Source organism: Mandrillus leucophaeus, unplaced genomic scaffold (assembly GCF_000951045.1).
Source record: "Mandrillus leucophaeus isolate KB7577 unplaced genomic scaffold, Mleu.le_1.0 Scaffold60, whole genome shotgun sequence".
NCBI lineage: Eukaryota > Metazoa > Chordata > Mammalia > Primates > Cercopithecidae > Mandrillus > Mandrillus leucophaeus.
In genome coordinates, this window is record NW_012106475.1 from 1,399,259 (window position 1) to 1,412,314 (window position 13,056).

The following is a 13,056-nucleotide window of genomic DNA, read 5'->3' on the forward strand; positions in this document are numbered from 1 at the left end:
TTTTTCCTCAGATTCTAAATCCAAGGAATCCAACCCCAACTTCCCCCAACACTTTTTTTTTTTTTTTTTGAGACAGGGTCTCACTCTGCTGCCCAGGCTGGAGTGCAGTGGCAGGATCATGGCTCACTGCAGCCTTGACCTCCTGGGCTCAAGTGAATCTCCCATCTCTGCCTCCCAAGTAGCTGGAACTACAGGCGTGTACCACCCTGCCGGGTTAATTTTTGTATTTTTTGTAGAGATGAGGTTTCACCATGTTGTCCAGGCTGGTCTTGAACTCCTGGGCTCAAGCAATCCATCCACCTCAGCTCCCAAAGTGCTGGGACTACAGGTGTGAGCCACCGCGCCCGGCCCACCTCCCTTTTTCGCGTCCTTTTTCTGCTCAGGCTTGCTGATGCTGACCTCTGTCACTTGCCACCAAGGAGCCCTCATACAGAATATAGACCCAAATGGGGCCTCACTGCAGGCCACCTAAATGTGGAGGGCTGGGTCCTGTGTGTGTGCTGGTGGAGACATGAGCCAGAGAGAGCTGGCTTTCAGTGTTGTCACCATGGTTACTGCTGTTTGACTCATGTTGTAGTATTTCCCCACTGAATCCCACACTGTCCACCCACTGAATCCCACACTGCCGGCTTACAACTCAGGGGGAAGTCTTTCCTGGGAAGCTGGGGTTGGGCTGCACCTTCCCTGCGAGGCAGCGCATCCTGGCCCACTGTCAGTTCAGATTTGCCTGGATCCACCATATTCTGGCCTCCACCTGTGCCATTCTCCAAGACTGTCATCCTGCCTCCTACCCCTCTGCAGATTCTGTCCTCCTCTTTTCTCTACACCAAAGTCATACTCTTTTTCTCCTCAAGAACAATAGACTTGCTTATGTGGGTTTCCCCCAGACTTTTACTAAAACTGGAATAGTCAAAATCCTCTCTGGGCACTGCCAGCCTGTTATGTTACAGAGAGCAGAGGGAGGAGGCCACGGTCGCTATTGATAAGCATCGCCTGCAATGGAGTGGGAGGGTTCACAGCACAAACTGACCCATGGGGCTTGCCAGGGCTGTGGCAGGGTGGGGTGGAACAGGACTGACAGGCTCCTGTTTCTTCCAGATCTGCACATTGGCAACGTGCCATGCATATTTTCAATATGTCTGCTAGCCAGCAACCATAAATATCTCTGTGGAATGAGCTGGGGAGATCTGGTTTGTGCAGAAAATCAGGGAACATGGAGGAGGATTTGCCCCTCTCTGCACTTTTGAAGAGCGTGCCACGTGCTTCTGCCAAGGGCAGAACCAAGGTTGCAAACCTCACAGAGAAGTCAGACGTTTAGTTAAGTCTGGCTGTTTACTATAAACTGTGGAAGTCTATTGACTACAAATGCACAATCTAAATCATATCAAGAGCATGGAGCAGCAAACGGTGGCAGGTAGTTTTCAGAAAAGAGCTAATTCTTTCTCATCCAGGTTGCAAGTCAGAGCTCTCCAAATGCCTCATTATCATTAGCAGCAATCATGAAATCCTCAGCACTACTGGCCCGTGGTGCCATTGAGAGTAAAGGGCAGAGATCTTACAATCAAGTTAGAAGTTCCTGTTTGTTCTATACCTAGCATAGAATTACAGGTGGGGGAGGAACTAGGCCATAAAAAGTACAATTTATGTTTATAGAGATGAGAATGAGCACGATTACATTTTAGTTAACGAAAGCCCTTTCTAGGGGCAAAGGAAAAGTCAGAGCTGGATAACTGATTACTGGAGATGTACTGGTATTCAAGAAAGAATTTATCTACCATGGAGATAGTATTCCAGGAAGCAAACTTTTGTTTATTATCTCACTTAAGAGATAAACAAGTGACCACTATAATCATTATTAGCACCCAGTGCTCATTCTGCCTCTGCTGCCAATTCATTCATTCATTCATTCAGTTATTTATCATGTCATCATTCACACATTGTCATATCTACTGTCCTCCAGACTTCTACTCTGGTAGAAGTAGAGGACACAGGCTGGGCGCGGTGGCTTACGCCTATAATCCCAGCATTTCGGGAGGCTGAGGCGGGCGGATCACGATGTCAGGAGTTCGAGACCAGCCTGGCCAACATAGTGAAACCCTGTCTCTACTAAAAAAAAAAAAAAAATAGCCAGATGTGGTGACAAGTGCCTGTAGTCCCAGCTACTAGGGAGACTGAGGCAGGAGAATCCCTTGAACCTGGGAGGCAGAGTTTGCAGTGAGCCAAGACCGTGCCACTGCACTCTAGCCTGGCAACAGAGTGAGACTCCGTCTCAAAAAAGAAAAAAAAGAAGTAGAGGACACAAAAGTAGGAAAGACATGTTCCCTGCCCTCAAGGATCCCCCAACTGTTGGATCAGACACACACATGAACAACTAACCCCAGTGCAATGCAGTAACTGCTGGAGTAGAGGAATATGACCCCTGCTATAGAAGGACAACACAAGGAACACTTCATTCTTCCTAGGCGTGAGGAAAGGTGGGGCAGGGCCCATGGAAACAGCCTGACCAAAGCCAATGAGGATTAGGGTGCGGGTGTGGTAGCAATAAGACTGAACATTGACACTGGGTTATCATATGCCCGCAGATATTCTGGGCATTTTCTATACTTTAACTCATTTAATGCTCACAACAACCCTATGAGGTAGATATTTTCATTTTGCTGCTGAGAAAACAGAGGCACAGAGAGTCAAATAACTTAATCAGAGTCACACAACTGGTAAGTGTAAGATTTGGGGTTTGAAACCAGGCAGGAAGGCCTCAAGTCCATGATGTGAGCCATGATGCTCTACTACCTGATCCAGGAGCACACGGGACATATGGAGGAAGGGAGGGGTGCTGTAGTCAGATTCACAATGGCCTTTAATGCCATGTACTTTAACCTAGTATGATAAATTTGCTCTAGAGGAATAATGCAAGGGTTGGATGGGTGGAGGGGAAGAGAGACAGAAAGGAGGAGACCAAGAGAAGTTATTGCAACACTCTAAGAGAGAACCCAGGGCAGCGGAGATGGGACCTAGAGGAGCTTATCTCTATTTGCTTACTGGTTAAGTTCGCAGCCAGATGGCAAATACCTGGCATGCCTTCTACCACCCAAGACAGATGTTGATAACAAATCACACTACTTTTTCTTGCTGAGGTCGGATGCTGCCTCAGAATCTTTCTCAACACAGTGCTCCGGGCAGCCACTGCCAATCAGTCACAGCTGGTACATTAGATGAAACCTATTTGTCATCTCTCATTGTGACAGACATTTTCGGTGGACATGATGGCAGATAGAACGTCCCAATAAGGTGAAAAAAAATGTAGTCACAGATACCTTGGAGGTTTCTGCCGTGGGTCCCTCAGTGGAAAGCCATGCTGTGGATGGTGATGGAGAACAGAGAAATAGTGGGTTGGGAGGGAAAACCATGAGGCTTGTTTTGCATGTCTTCAGGTCTGAAGTCTAACAGGGCATTCAAGTGTAAAGGCTGACATGAAAACATGGGTCTGAGTTCAGGAGAAACTCAAATTGGAGGTGTAGGAGAGAGTGTCATTGAAGGCTTGAAACTCAGTGCCATCTCCCAGAATGGACAGAAGATAGAAGAGGGTCAAGACTAGAACGTAGGGGAACACCAGTCCACATGTGGTGTAAGGAGAAAGAAGAGAGGCTTGTGTGATGGGGAAAGAACGTTTCCAGGTGGAGGTAGTCAGGGCGTCAGACACTGCGGAGAGATCGGGAGCAATAATGAAGGATGCGGTGAGGATTCAGTAACGCGGAGGCCTTGTGGCCATTTCCAGTAGGTTGGAGAAAGTCAGTGGGCACCAACTTACACGGTTTATTGGCTAAAAAGGTGAGGAAGATAAGACTATTCGGACGCAGGGTTAAAAGGGGAAACTGGAGCATGTTGCTGACTGGGAGGAAGGAAAAGGTGAACAGGTTAAGACTGCAGTTGCAGAGGGACAAGGGGGTTAGGAAGGGATGAGTTAAGAATAAGGAGGATTTCTCCTTGGAAAGAATAGGATTTGTCAGAGTTTCATGTCATATTTATTGGTATGATTCTTACCACTTAATAATAGGGCTCTGTCCTTTTTTGGTCACTCATTTATCCCTAGTGCCTAGCAGAATACCAGGCACTGAATTTATACATGCCAAATAAAGTGAATAAATGCCAGAACATCTCTTTTTCCTAGATATGAAGGAGTCACCAGGGCCAGTGTTCCATTTATTTAGAGACAGGGTCTTTCTCTGTGGCCCAGGCTGGAGTGCAATCACAGCCCACTGCAGCCTCAAACTCCTGGGCTCAAGCGATCCTCCTGCCTCAGCCTCCCAAAGTGCTGGGATTACAGGGTGCACCACTTTGCCCAGTCTACCAATGTCCTTGATGGTGGGAGATGGAGAAAATCACCTTAGCTGGTGAGAAAGAGGGTGATGGGAACAGCAGTGAAGGAACTGCTATAGTCATGATCAAATTCCCCAGAATTAATATAAAAGCTATACCAGAATTTTCATTCTTAAAGGCAAAGTAAGGAAGGGAAGGCCATGGTCATTATTTCCTTTAGAAGGAGACACTAGAAGCCATGTGACAGGATTTCTGAAGCTCAGTAATTAATAACAGACAGGTACTTCCATTATAATTTTCTCTTCTTTCAATAGCTAACACCCAAGATAAATACAAAGTAACTCGCCATAATTTCTAGCATTTCTCCTGGGGGGTGGAAGCTTCCTAAGATAAATATGTTAAGAGATGTGCTACTTTTTCAAATGCAAGTGTGATCTGGTCTGAAGAAAAAAATGTTCCTTCCACTTGTGTCTTTTTTCCCCTTTAGACTTAAAATTTTTTTTAAATTTTTTTTCTTTGCTACAAGCCCATGAGGAAACAAAATAACATAGCTGAGTGCCAGAAAACACAATAGCAACAGCTACATCATCACATTCATGCATCTTTGTAATTAAGATGAAATTGATGTGAAAAAAGTATTTTTATTCCTTTAGCAATATTAGAGACTCTATGTTATTTTGCCTGCTCCTTCTCATCTGCTGTTTCTGAACGGGTAGGCATTTTTACACATGAAGAATTTCTGGGTTACCGAGTTCTTTAGCGAGCTCTAACTGCGTCACTCCCTGTTCCTCAGCATCGCTTCACATTTTCAGCTGTCTGTGAACGCTGGGGTAGGAATCAGTCCACCACCAAGGATGCAGAACAGGCCACAGGGCTCAGATCTTCCACTTCCAGAAGAAATGGAAGCCCTTTTCTTCTTCAGTGTTGTCAGGGAAGTGCTAACTCCTTAACTCTCTCAAAACAAATTTGAAATTCTTAGAGAAAAGGTCTTAGAAAGGAAATCCAGCAAGGTTTTGCCTCAGACATCGGTTGGCCTTATGGGAGGCCCCAGTTTGGGTCCCCCAAAAACTCCAAGCTGTAGAAGAAGCAGATTCCAAAGGAATGAGTCCCTCAGGTCCATTGTTTTCTAAAACCAAAATCTGGTAAATGTATTCATATTGTGGTCTCTGTTGTTTTTAAAAAAGGGCGCTGGCAGTTCCTCATATTATCACAATGAAAATCAAATCATGTGCTTCTGTGTTTGGACATCACGGCACCTCCTACTCCTGACTCTGGCTTTAGAGGAGTTTATCACGTGTCCAAGCCAAAGAGGCTCCCTGGGGAATCCCTTCTTTCCCTATTGCTGCAGATGAGCATGTCCAAGCATATACATAGAGGATGTTCCCCACAATTCTAACACATGTGGGGAAACCATAGATATAACTCAAGCCAAATAGCGTGGTTTACTGTCGGCTGGGTAGGAAAGACTTTCCCAACCCGGAAGAGTTGCTTCAGACCAGAACAGAGTCCTGCAGCTGAGTGTGAGCCTCTCAGGGCAGATCAAAGCTCCAGGCTCAATTTGAAGTCAAAGGGAGTCTCCTCTGTGGTTGCGCAGGAAGTGGATAGTCTGGCATTAGTCTAAGACATACGTAAAAAGCCACAGTTCAGCCCTCTGACCATCATGACATGGCAGGGGACATGATGGGGATGGGAACAAGGGACCAGCCATGGGTGGGGATGGATCCAGTCACCAGACTCATAAAGGGCCTCTAATACGGGCTTTTGAGCTATCTGCAAGTGAGGTTATGAACTCAGACACAGAGGTATACCTATAGGAGGGAAAGGCAATATTCATTATACAGTTTTAATTTTAAAAATAAACGTTAAAATGTACCACAATTTAAAAAGGTTGTTTCGTCATTTGTACTTTTTAAAAAAACTTTTTTTGAGATGGCCCAGGCTGAAGTACAGTGGTGTGATCTTGGCTCACTGCAACCTCCGCCTCCCAGGTTCAAGCAATTCTCTTGCCTCAGCCTCCCGAGTAGCGGGGATTGCAGGCATGTGCCATCATGCCCGGCTATTTTTTTTAATTTTTATTTTTAGTAGAGATGGCATTTCACCACGTTGACCAGGCTGGTCTTGAACTCCTGACTTCAAGTGATCCACCCGCCCCAGCCTCCCAAAGTGCTGGCAGTACAGGCATGAGCTACCATGCCTGGCCCATTTATACTTTTTCTTTTTTTAGTATACTATTTGCCTCAAAAGTGGAATGGGCCAGCTTTCCCTCTGCTTCTGTGTTAGCAAAGGAGCTTCTAGCGAGTGTGAATGAATAAGCAGGACTCATGGATTCTGACTAACCCGTGCTCATGGAGAAATTACCAAGGGAAAGTGTTTTACACCCTTTTCCTGGCAGTCGAATGTTCCCCGTTCACCCCAAGAGTATGCTGCTCCAAACAGACCCCAGCCAGCTTCCCCCACCTGTGTCGGGGCTGCTGAAATGACAGTGGGAGCCACACAGATGCAGCAGCTCCAGCGCAGGACTCAGCTTCCTCCTGACACTGCTCCTTGAGTGGACGCACTCAGCAACTGAGCCCCTTGACACGTTGGTGAGAGGGACCGGAACGTTTATGGCGTATCTGGAAGAGAGTATATGAAAAGAAAAATAATAGTGCTGGTTTTGTAACCATGGGACCGGCTCAAACCAATTAACCATTGCCTAAGTTGTTATAGCCTCAGCTGAACAGCTGTTAGGGTGTTCAGCCTCCCCTTTGACTATGTCACACAGACAAAATTGCCCTGGTACGTGCCATGGGATGAGTTTAACCTCCTCATTGTTAGCATTGCCAGCATAGCAGACTGGCTGCCATGGGGGACTGGGCCTAGTTAGAAATGCCACAAAAGTTTGACCCAACCACCCAGATCCTGGCAATCAAGTTGAATGTTGCCTCCTGTGTCTTTGCCAGTCAACTGGTGATAAAGTTTTTTCTTATCTCAGAAGCCATTGCCATAGTATTGGCTTCTCCAGCCCTTGCTTGGTAACAGTTTCTTCTGCACCAGAAGGAAGCAAGTCTCATGACTATTCATAGGAAATGTTTCACCACAGCGCTGAGTTCTCACTGCTCCTCAAGGGCTTTGGGATGAAAGACGACGACAGCACAGTAACGCTGGGGCCTTGCCAGTTCACACCGGCACCAGTTGTTGAAGCTGCATATCAAAGCTTTCATCTAGAAATGCATTTAGGTTAATGAGATCAGAATGCTAACATAATCAGCCACAGAGCTCTAGTATTTAGAAGACAACTCAGGCCCAGGACACAAAAAAAGTCAACCCATGAAGGTAAAGAAGCAAACAGTGTTATCCATGGGACGATAACGATGATAATCCCTTTGCAATTCTACTCAACAAAAACCTGTCAAGACCTGCTCTGTGCAAGCACTGTGCTAGGTCCCAGGAGAGAGAATTTGCATCTGTCCCTTAGAGACTTTGGTGGTAATTTGGCATCATTCAGAGCTTAGGTTTTGGTGCCAGATGGATGACAAGCAATGGGTTCCCTAGAGTACTTTCTTCTTTTTTTTTTTTTTTTTAATTTATTATACTTTAAGTTCTAGGGTACCTGTGCACAACATCCAGGTTTGTTACATATTTATACATGTGCCATGTTGGTTTGCTGCACCCATTAATTCGTCATTTGCATTAGGTATTTCTCCTAATGCTATCCCTCCCCCCTCCCCCGCCCCCCTTAGAGTGCTTTCTAGGTATCCCATCACAGCAGGAACACATTTTATTTGCTGTCAGAAGCTCAGTTCTCATCAGCCCTCCCAGGGATGGCCTCCTGCTCCCAAGTCCCAGTCCCCGCCTGTGTCCCTGCACTATGTTCCAGCCAGGCACTCACTGCTCAGGCCTGTCTCTTTTACCTTGACACAGTGTCCCTCCTGCTTTCCAGCACGCTCATCTGTAGCCAAAGCTCCCAGATGCTGCTTGCCTAGATTTCTAGGATTCATCCGTGGTCTGGCCTGATACTAATTATATCCCGGCTGTGTCCATTGTACTATTGAAGTAAACTCTTATGTCCCCAGCTCCACATAAATCAGCCTTCAACCTCACCATGTTTTCTTGTTTTTGTTTTTGTTTTGAGACAGGGTCTCACTCTGTCGCCCAGGCTGCAGTGCAGTGGCGTGATCTCGGCTCACGGCAACCTCTGCCTCCCCGGTTCAAGCAATTCTCCTGCCTCAGCCTCCCGAGTAACTGGGATTACAGGTGCCCACTGCCACACCCAGCTAATTTTTGTATTTTTAGTAGAGACAGGGTTTCACCACATTGGCCAGGCTGGTCTCAAACTCCTGACTTCAAATGATTCACCCTCCTTAGCCTCCCAAAGTGCTGGGATTACAGGCATGAGCCACCGACCCTGGCTCAACCTCACCTTTGAACATGTCACACCTGCCCAGAAGCTAGCCCTGACTCCCTATGACTTCAATTTAAGATAAAATCTCAGCCTGAGGCTCTTGGTTTGGTGTGATGTAGCCCAGCCCATCTCAGGTAACATGCCAGCCTTCGTGTCTCCAGCCTCAGTGCTAATTTCATTCCTCAGGTAAGTTCCTACCTTTCCTTCCTGTGTCCTTTGCTCTTGTTGGACTTTGTTGGGATTTCAACACAGGAAGATAGAGGGAGATGGAGGACAGTGACTAAAGGGAACAACATGAACACAGATAAAGACATGAGAATGCACAGACACCAGAGAGGAGATGTGCTTGGTCATTGATATTGGGTCCTTACAATCCCAGAGTCATAGCTCTTATAGATAAAGGAAAGTAAACGGACCATCTGGTCTACCCCTAGCTTCCAGCCTAGGGAAGTATTTTTATTCCCATGCAATATATTAGACCACTAAGACCCCGACAGTTTAAATGGCATAATTGGAGGTAGGGAGAGAAATGTTTAGACAGACAGCTTGGAGTCATCCTATACAAGACCTTTAATGCCAGGTTAAACTTGTACTCAATTCAGTGGGTGCTAGAGATAATTGAAAGCTTTCCCTGGAGCAGTGACATAATCGGAGCTATGCTTTGGGGCAGTGTTTTCAAACTGTGGGATATGACCCATTATTGAGCCACAAAGTCAATTTAGTGGATCATGAATAAAACAGAATGCAGTATTGCTTTGTGAGTTTTGTGTGTGTGTATTGGGTTGTAAGGTAAAACATACTTCTTGGCTGGGAACAGTGGCTCATGTCTGTAATCCCGGCACTTTGGGAGGATCGCTTGAGTTCAGGAGTTTGAGACCAGCCTGGGCAACATAGCAAGACCTCATCTCTACTAAAAATAAAAATAAAAAATTAGCCAGGTGTGGTGGTACACAGCAACTGGGGGGATCACTTGAGCCTGGGAGGTCAAGGCTGCAGTGAGCTGTGATTGTGAGCCATGATCATGCCACTGCACTCCATCCGAGGCAACAGAGCGAGACCCTGTCTCAAGTATATGTATATATTTCTTATTATGAGTCATGGTCAAAAAAGCTTGACAGCTCCAGTTTTAGCCAGGCATGGTGGTCCGTGCCTATAAGTACCAGCACTTTGGGAGGCCAAGGTGGGCAGATCACTTGAGCTCAGGAGTTCCGGAACAGCCTGAGCAACATGGCGAAATCCTGTCTCTACAAAAAATTAGCCGGGCATGGTGGTATGTGCCTGTAGTCCCAGCTACTTGGGAGGCTGAGTCTGGAGAATGACTTGAGCTTGGGCGGTCGAGGCTGCAGTGAGCCGTGCCACTGCACCCCAGCCCAGGTGACAGAGCGAGACCTTGTCTAAAAAAGTCTCAAAAAAGAAAAAGAAAGAAACAAGAAAGCCCCAGCTTTAGAGAGATTCATCTGAATGAGGATATAGAAGGAGACTCCTGTCACAGCCCAAGCAGGAGGAAGTAAGGTCTGAATGGGAAGGAGAAGCCAGGGGAAGGGAAAGGAAGGAGTGGGCATGAGGGATTGGCGGGGGTAAGAGTGTCAGGATGTGGGGGCTCAGGGAGAGGGAAGCATCAATCAGGCATGACTAAAAGTCACACCTGGGTGCTTGAGGAAATGTTAGTGTCTACAGCCAAGGGAAGAAGCCAAGGGAAGTTCAGAGAAGGCGCTGATTTGAGGACCATCTCAAAAGACCGACAGAAGGACACACAGCAATCGTCAAGTATTGGATCAGTTGAGGTCCCAACAGAATCCACTCAGATGGCTTCAATGAAGAGTCCCAAGTGGGCGGGACACGGTGGCTCACACCTGTAATCCCAGCACTTTGGGACGCTGAGGTGGGCACATCACCTGAGGTCAGGAGTTCGAGACCAGCCTGGCCAATATGGTGAAACCCCACCTCTACTAAAAATACAAAAATTAGCCGGGTGTGGTGGTGGGTGCCTGTAGTCCCAGCTACTTGGGAGGCTGAGGCAGGAGAATCGCTTGAACCCGGGAGGCAGAGGTTGCAGTGAGCTGAGATCACGCCACTACACTCCAGCCTGGGCGACAAAGCGAGACTCCATCTAAAAATAAATAAATAAATAAAAATTTTTAAAAAAACAAAACAAAATAAAAGAGTCCTGAGTGAAGGGAGGATTTCCAGAGCTGTAGGCAGGTTGAAGGGAACCAGCCTGGGATCATGAGGCCCTCAGAGGTTAACCACAGTAGGAAGCTCTTCCTCTCAGATTCCCTTGGGCCCCAAGCTTGCAGGACAGCCCTTCCCGTCCACTCCCCCATCCCCAAACCAGTACACAACTGCTATGTGGCTTGTCACTATCACTGTTTCTCTTGCTACTATTATTTCTATCCTCACCATCACCCTTACCCATGCCAAGGGCTTTATACACATTCTCATTTAAACATTTTTACCTCAAGAGTTGGTGTTGGGCTGGGAGTGGTGGCTCATGCCTGTAATCGCAGCATTTTGGGAGGCCGAGGAAGGTGGATCACTTGAGGTCAGGAGTTCAAGACCAGCCTGGCCAACATGATGAAACGCCATCCCTACAAAAATACAAAAGTTAGCCAGGCGCTGTGGTGCATGCCTGTGGTCCCAGGTACTCCGGAGGCTGAGGCAGGAGAATCACTTGTCCGGGAGGCAGAGGTTGCAGTGAACCAAGATGGTGCCACTGCACTCCAACCTGGGTGACACAGTGAGATTCCATCTCAAAAAAAAAAAAAAAAAAAGAGTTGGTGTCATGCCAGACCCCTATTAACTCCAGTAGGGATGGCATCAGGTTCAAGTGGCTGAAGAAGAGACCCAAAGCCAACAGATGAAACATGGGGTTTATTGAGAGGAACTTATACAGGATGGTCAGGTGGCAGCAGGCTGGGCCAGAGAAGCACCAGCACCTACAGAAAGTAGGCAGTTTCTATAGTGTTTTCATTTAGTACCCTTCCCCTAACAACCTCCACCTGGCAACCTTCATTTAGCCCAAAACAAAGGGCCTTGATCCCCTGCACAGCCCATTCCACAGGATGATGCAGGCTCTCAGATGTTCCTCATAAATAAAATATAATGATGCCAGACGCAGTGGTTCACACCTGTAATCCCAGCACTTTGGGAGGCCGAGGTGGGCAGATCACTTGAGGTTAGGAGTTCAAGACCAGCCTGGCCAACATGGTGAAACCCTGTCTCTACTAAAAATACAAAAATTAGCCAGACGTGGTGGTGCACACCTATAGCCCCAGCAACTGAGGAGGCTGAGGCAGGACAATGGCTTGAACCCAGGAGACAGAGGTTACAGCCTGGGTGACAGAGCAAGACTCTGTCTCAAAAAGAAAAAAAAAAAAAAAAGAAAAGATATAATGAATCTTGGAGAAATCGAAACTACTGGGGACAGGGAGGGCCCACTGAGAACCATCCCACTAACCCGACCACCACTGGCTTTCGCAGGATACCATGAACCACACGGTCCAAACCTTTTTCTCTCCTGCCAACAGCGGCCAGCCCCCCAACTATGAGATGCTCAAGGAGGAGCATGAGGTGGCTGTGCTGGGGGCGCCCCACAACCCTGCTCCCCCGACATCCACCGTGATCCACATCCACAGCGAGACCTCCGTGCCCGACCATGTCGTCTGGTCCCTATTCAACACCCTCTTCATGAACCCCTGCTGCCTGGGCTTCATAGCGTTTGCCTACTCCGTGAAGTCTAGGGACAGGAAGACGGTTGGCGACCTGACTGGGGCCCAGGCCTATGCCTCCACCGCCAAGTGCCTGAATATCTAGGCCCTGATTTTGGGCATCCTCATGACCATTCTGCTCATCGTCATCCCAGTATTGATCTTCCAAGCCTATTGATAGATCAGGAGACATCATGCAGGCCAGGAGCTCTGCCCATAACCTGTATCCCACATGCTCCACCTTCCATTCCTCGCCCTGCCCCCAGAGCGGAGTCCTGTATCAGCCCTTTATCCTCACACACTTTTCTACAATGGCATTCAATAAAGTGCACGTGTTTCTGGTTAAAAAAAAAAAAAAAAAGAAGATACAATGAATCTTTGGGTTGGCTGCACTGGGAACTCTGAACACACATTCAGGTGCATCTGCCATACAGGGTCATTCTCAGGGTAGGCCTAAGATATTACTGTCAGGTGCATCTGCCACACACAGGTGCATCTACCATACGCCCCACCCCAGCACACCCTTGAATGGCTCTCATAGTCTCATCACATTCCCTGGGGCCAGGTATACAGAGGAGCACTGGCACCAGCGCAGCAGCAACACAAACCACCGCAACAAAAAGAGCAACGGATACGATAGAAGGTTCC

General features: G+C 47.3%; 1 protein-coding gene across 1 annotated transcript; it reads left to right on the forward strand.

Moving 5' to 3' along the window:
• Positions 1-12,109: 12,109 nt before the first annotated feature.
• LOC105553582 (interferon-induced transmembrane protein 3) lies at positions 12,110-12,757 on the forward strand. The gene has a single exon (XM_011999684.1). The coding sequence runs from the start codon at positions 12,188-12,190 to the stop codon at positions 12,512-12,514; it is 327 nt and encodes a 108-aa protein (XP_011855074.1). The 5' UTR covers positions 12,110-12,187; the 3' UTR covers positions 12,515-12,757.
• Positions 12,758-13,056: the final 299 nt, after the last annotated feature.

Bases quoted from the DNA above. Each gene is read 5' to 3' on its own strand.
- LOC105553582 (XM_011999684.1), top strand. From the start codon at position 12,188: ATGAACCACACGGTCCAAACCTTTTTCTCTCCTGCCAACAGCGGCCAG.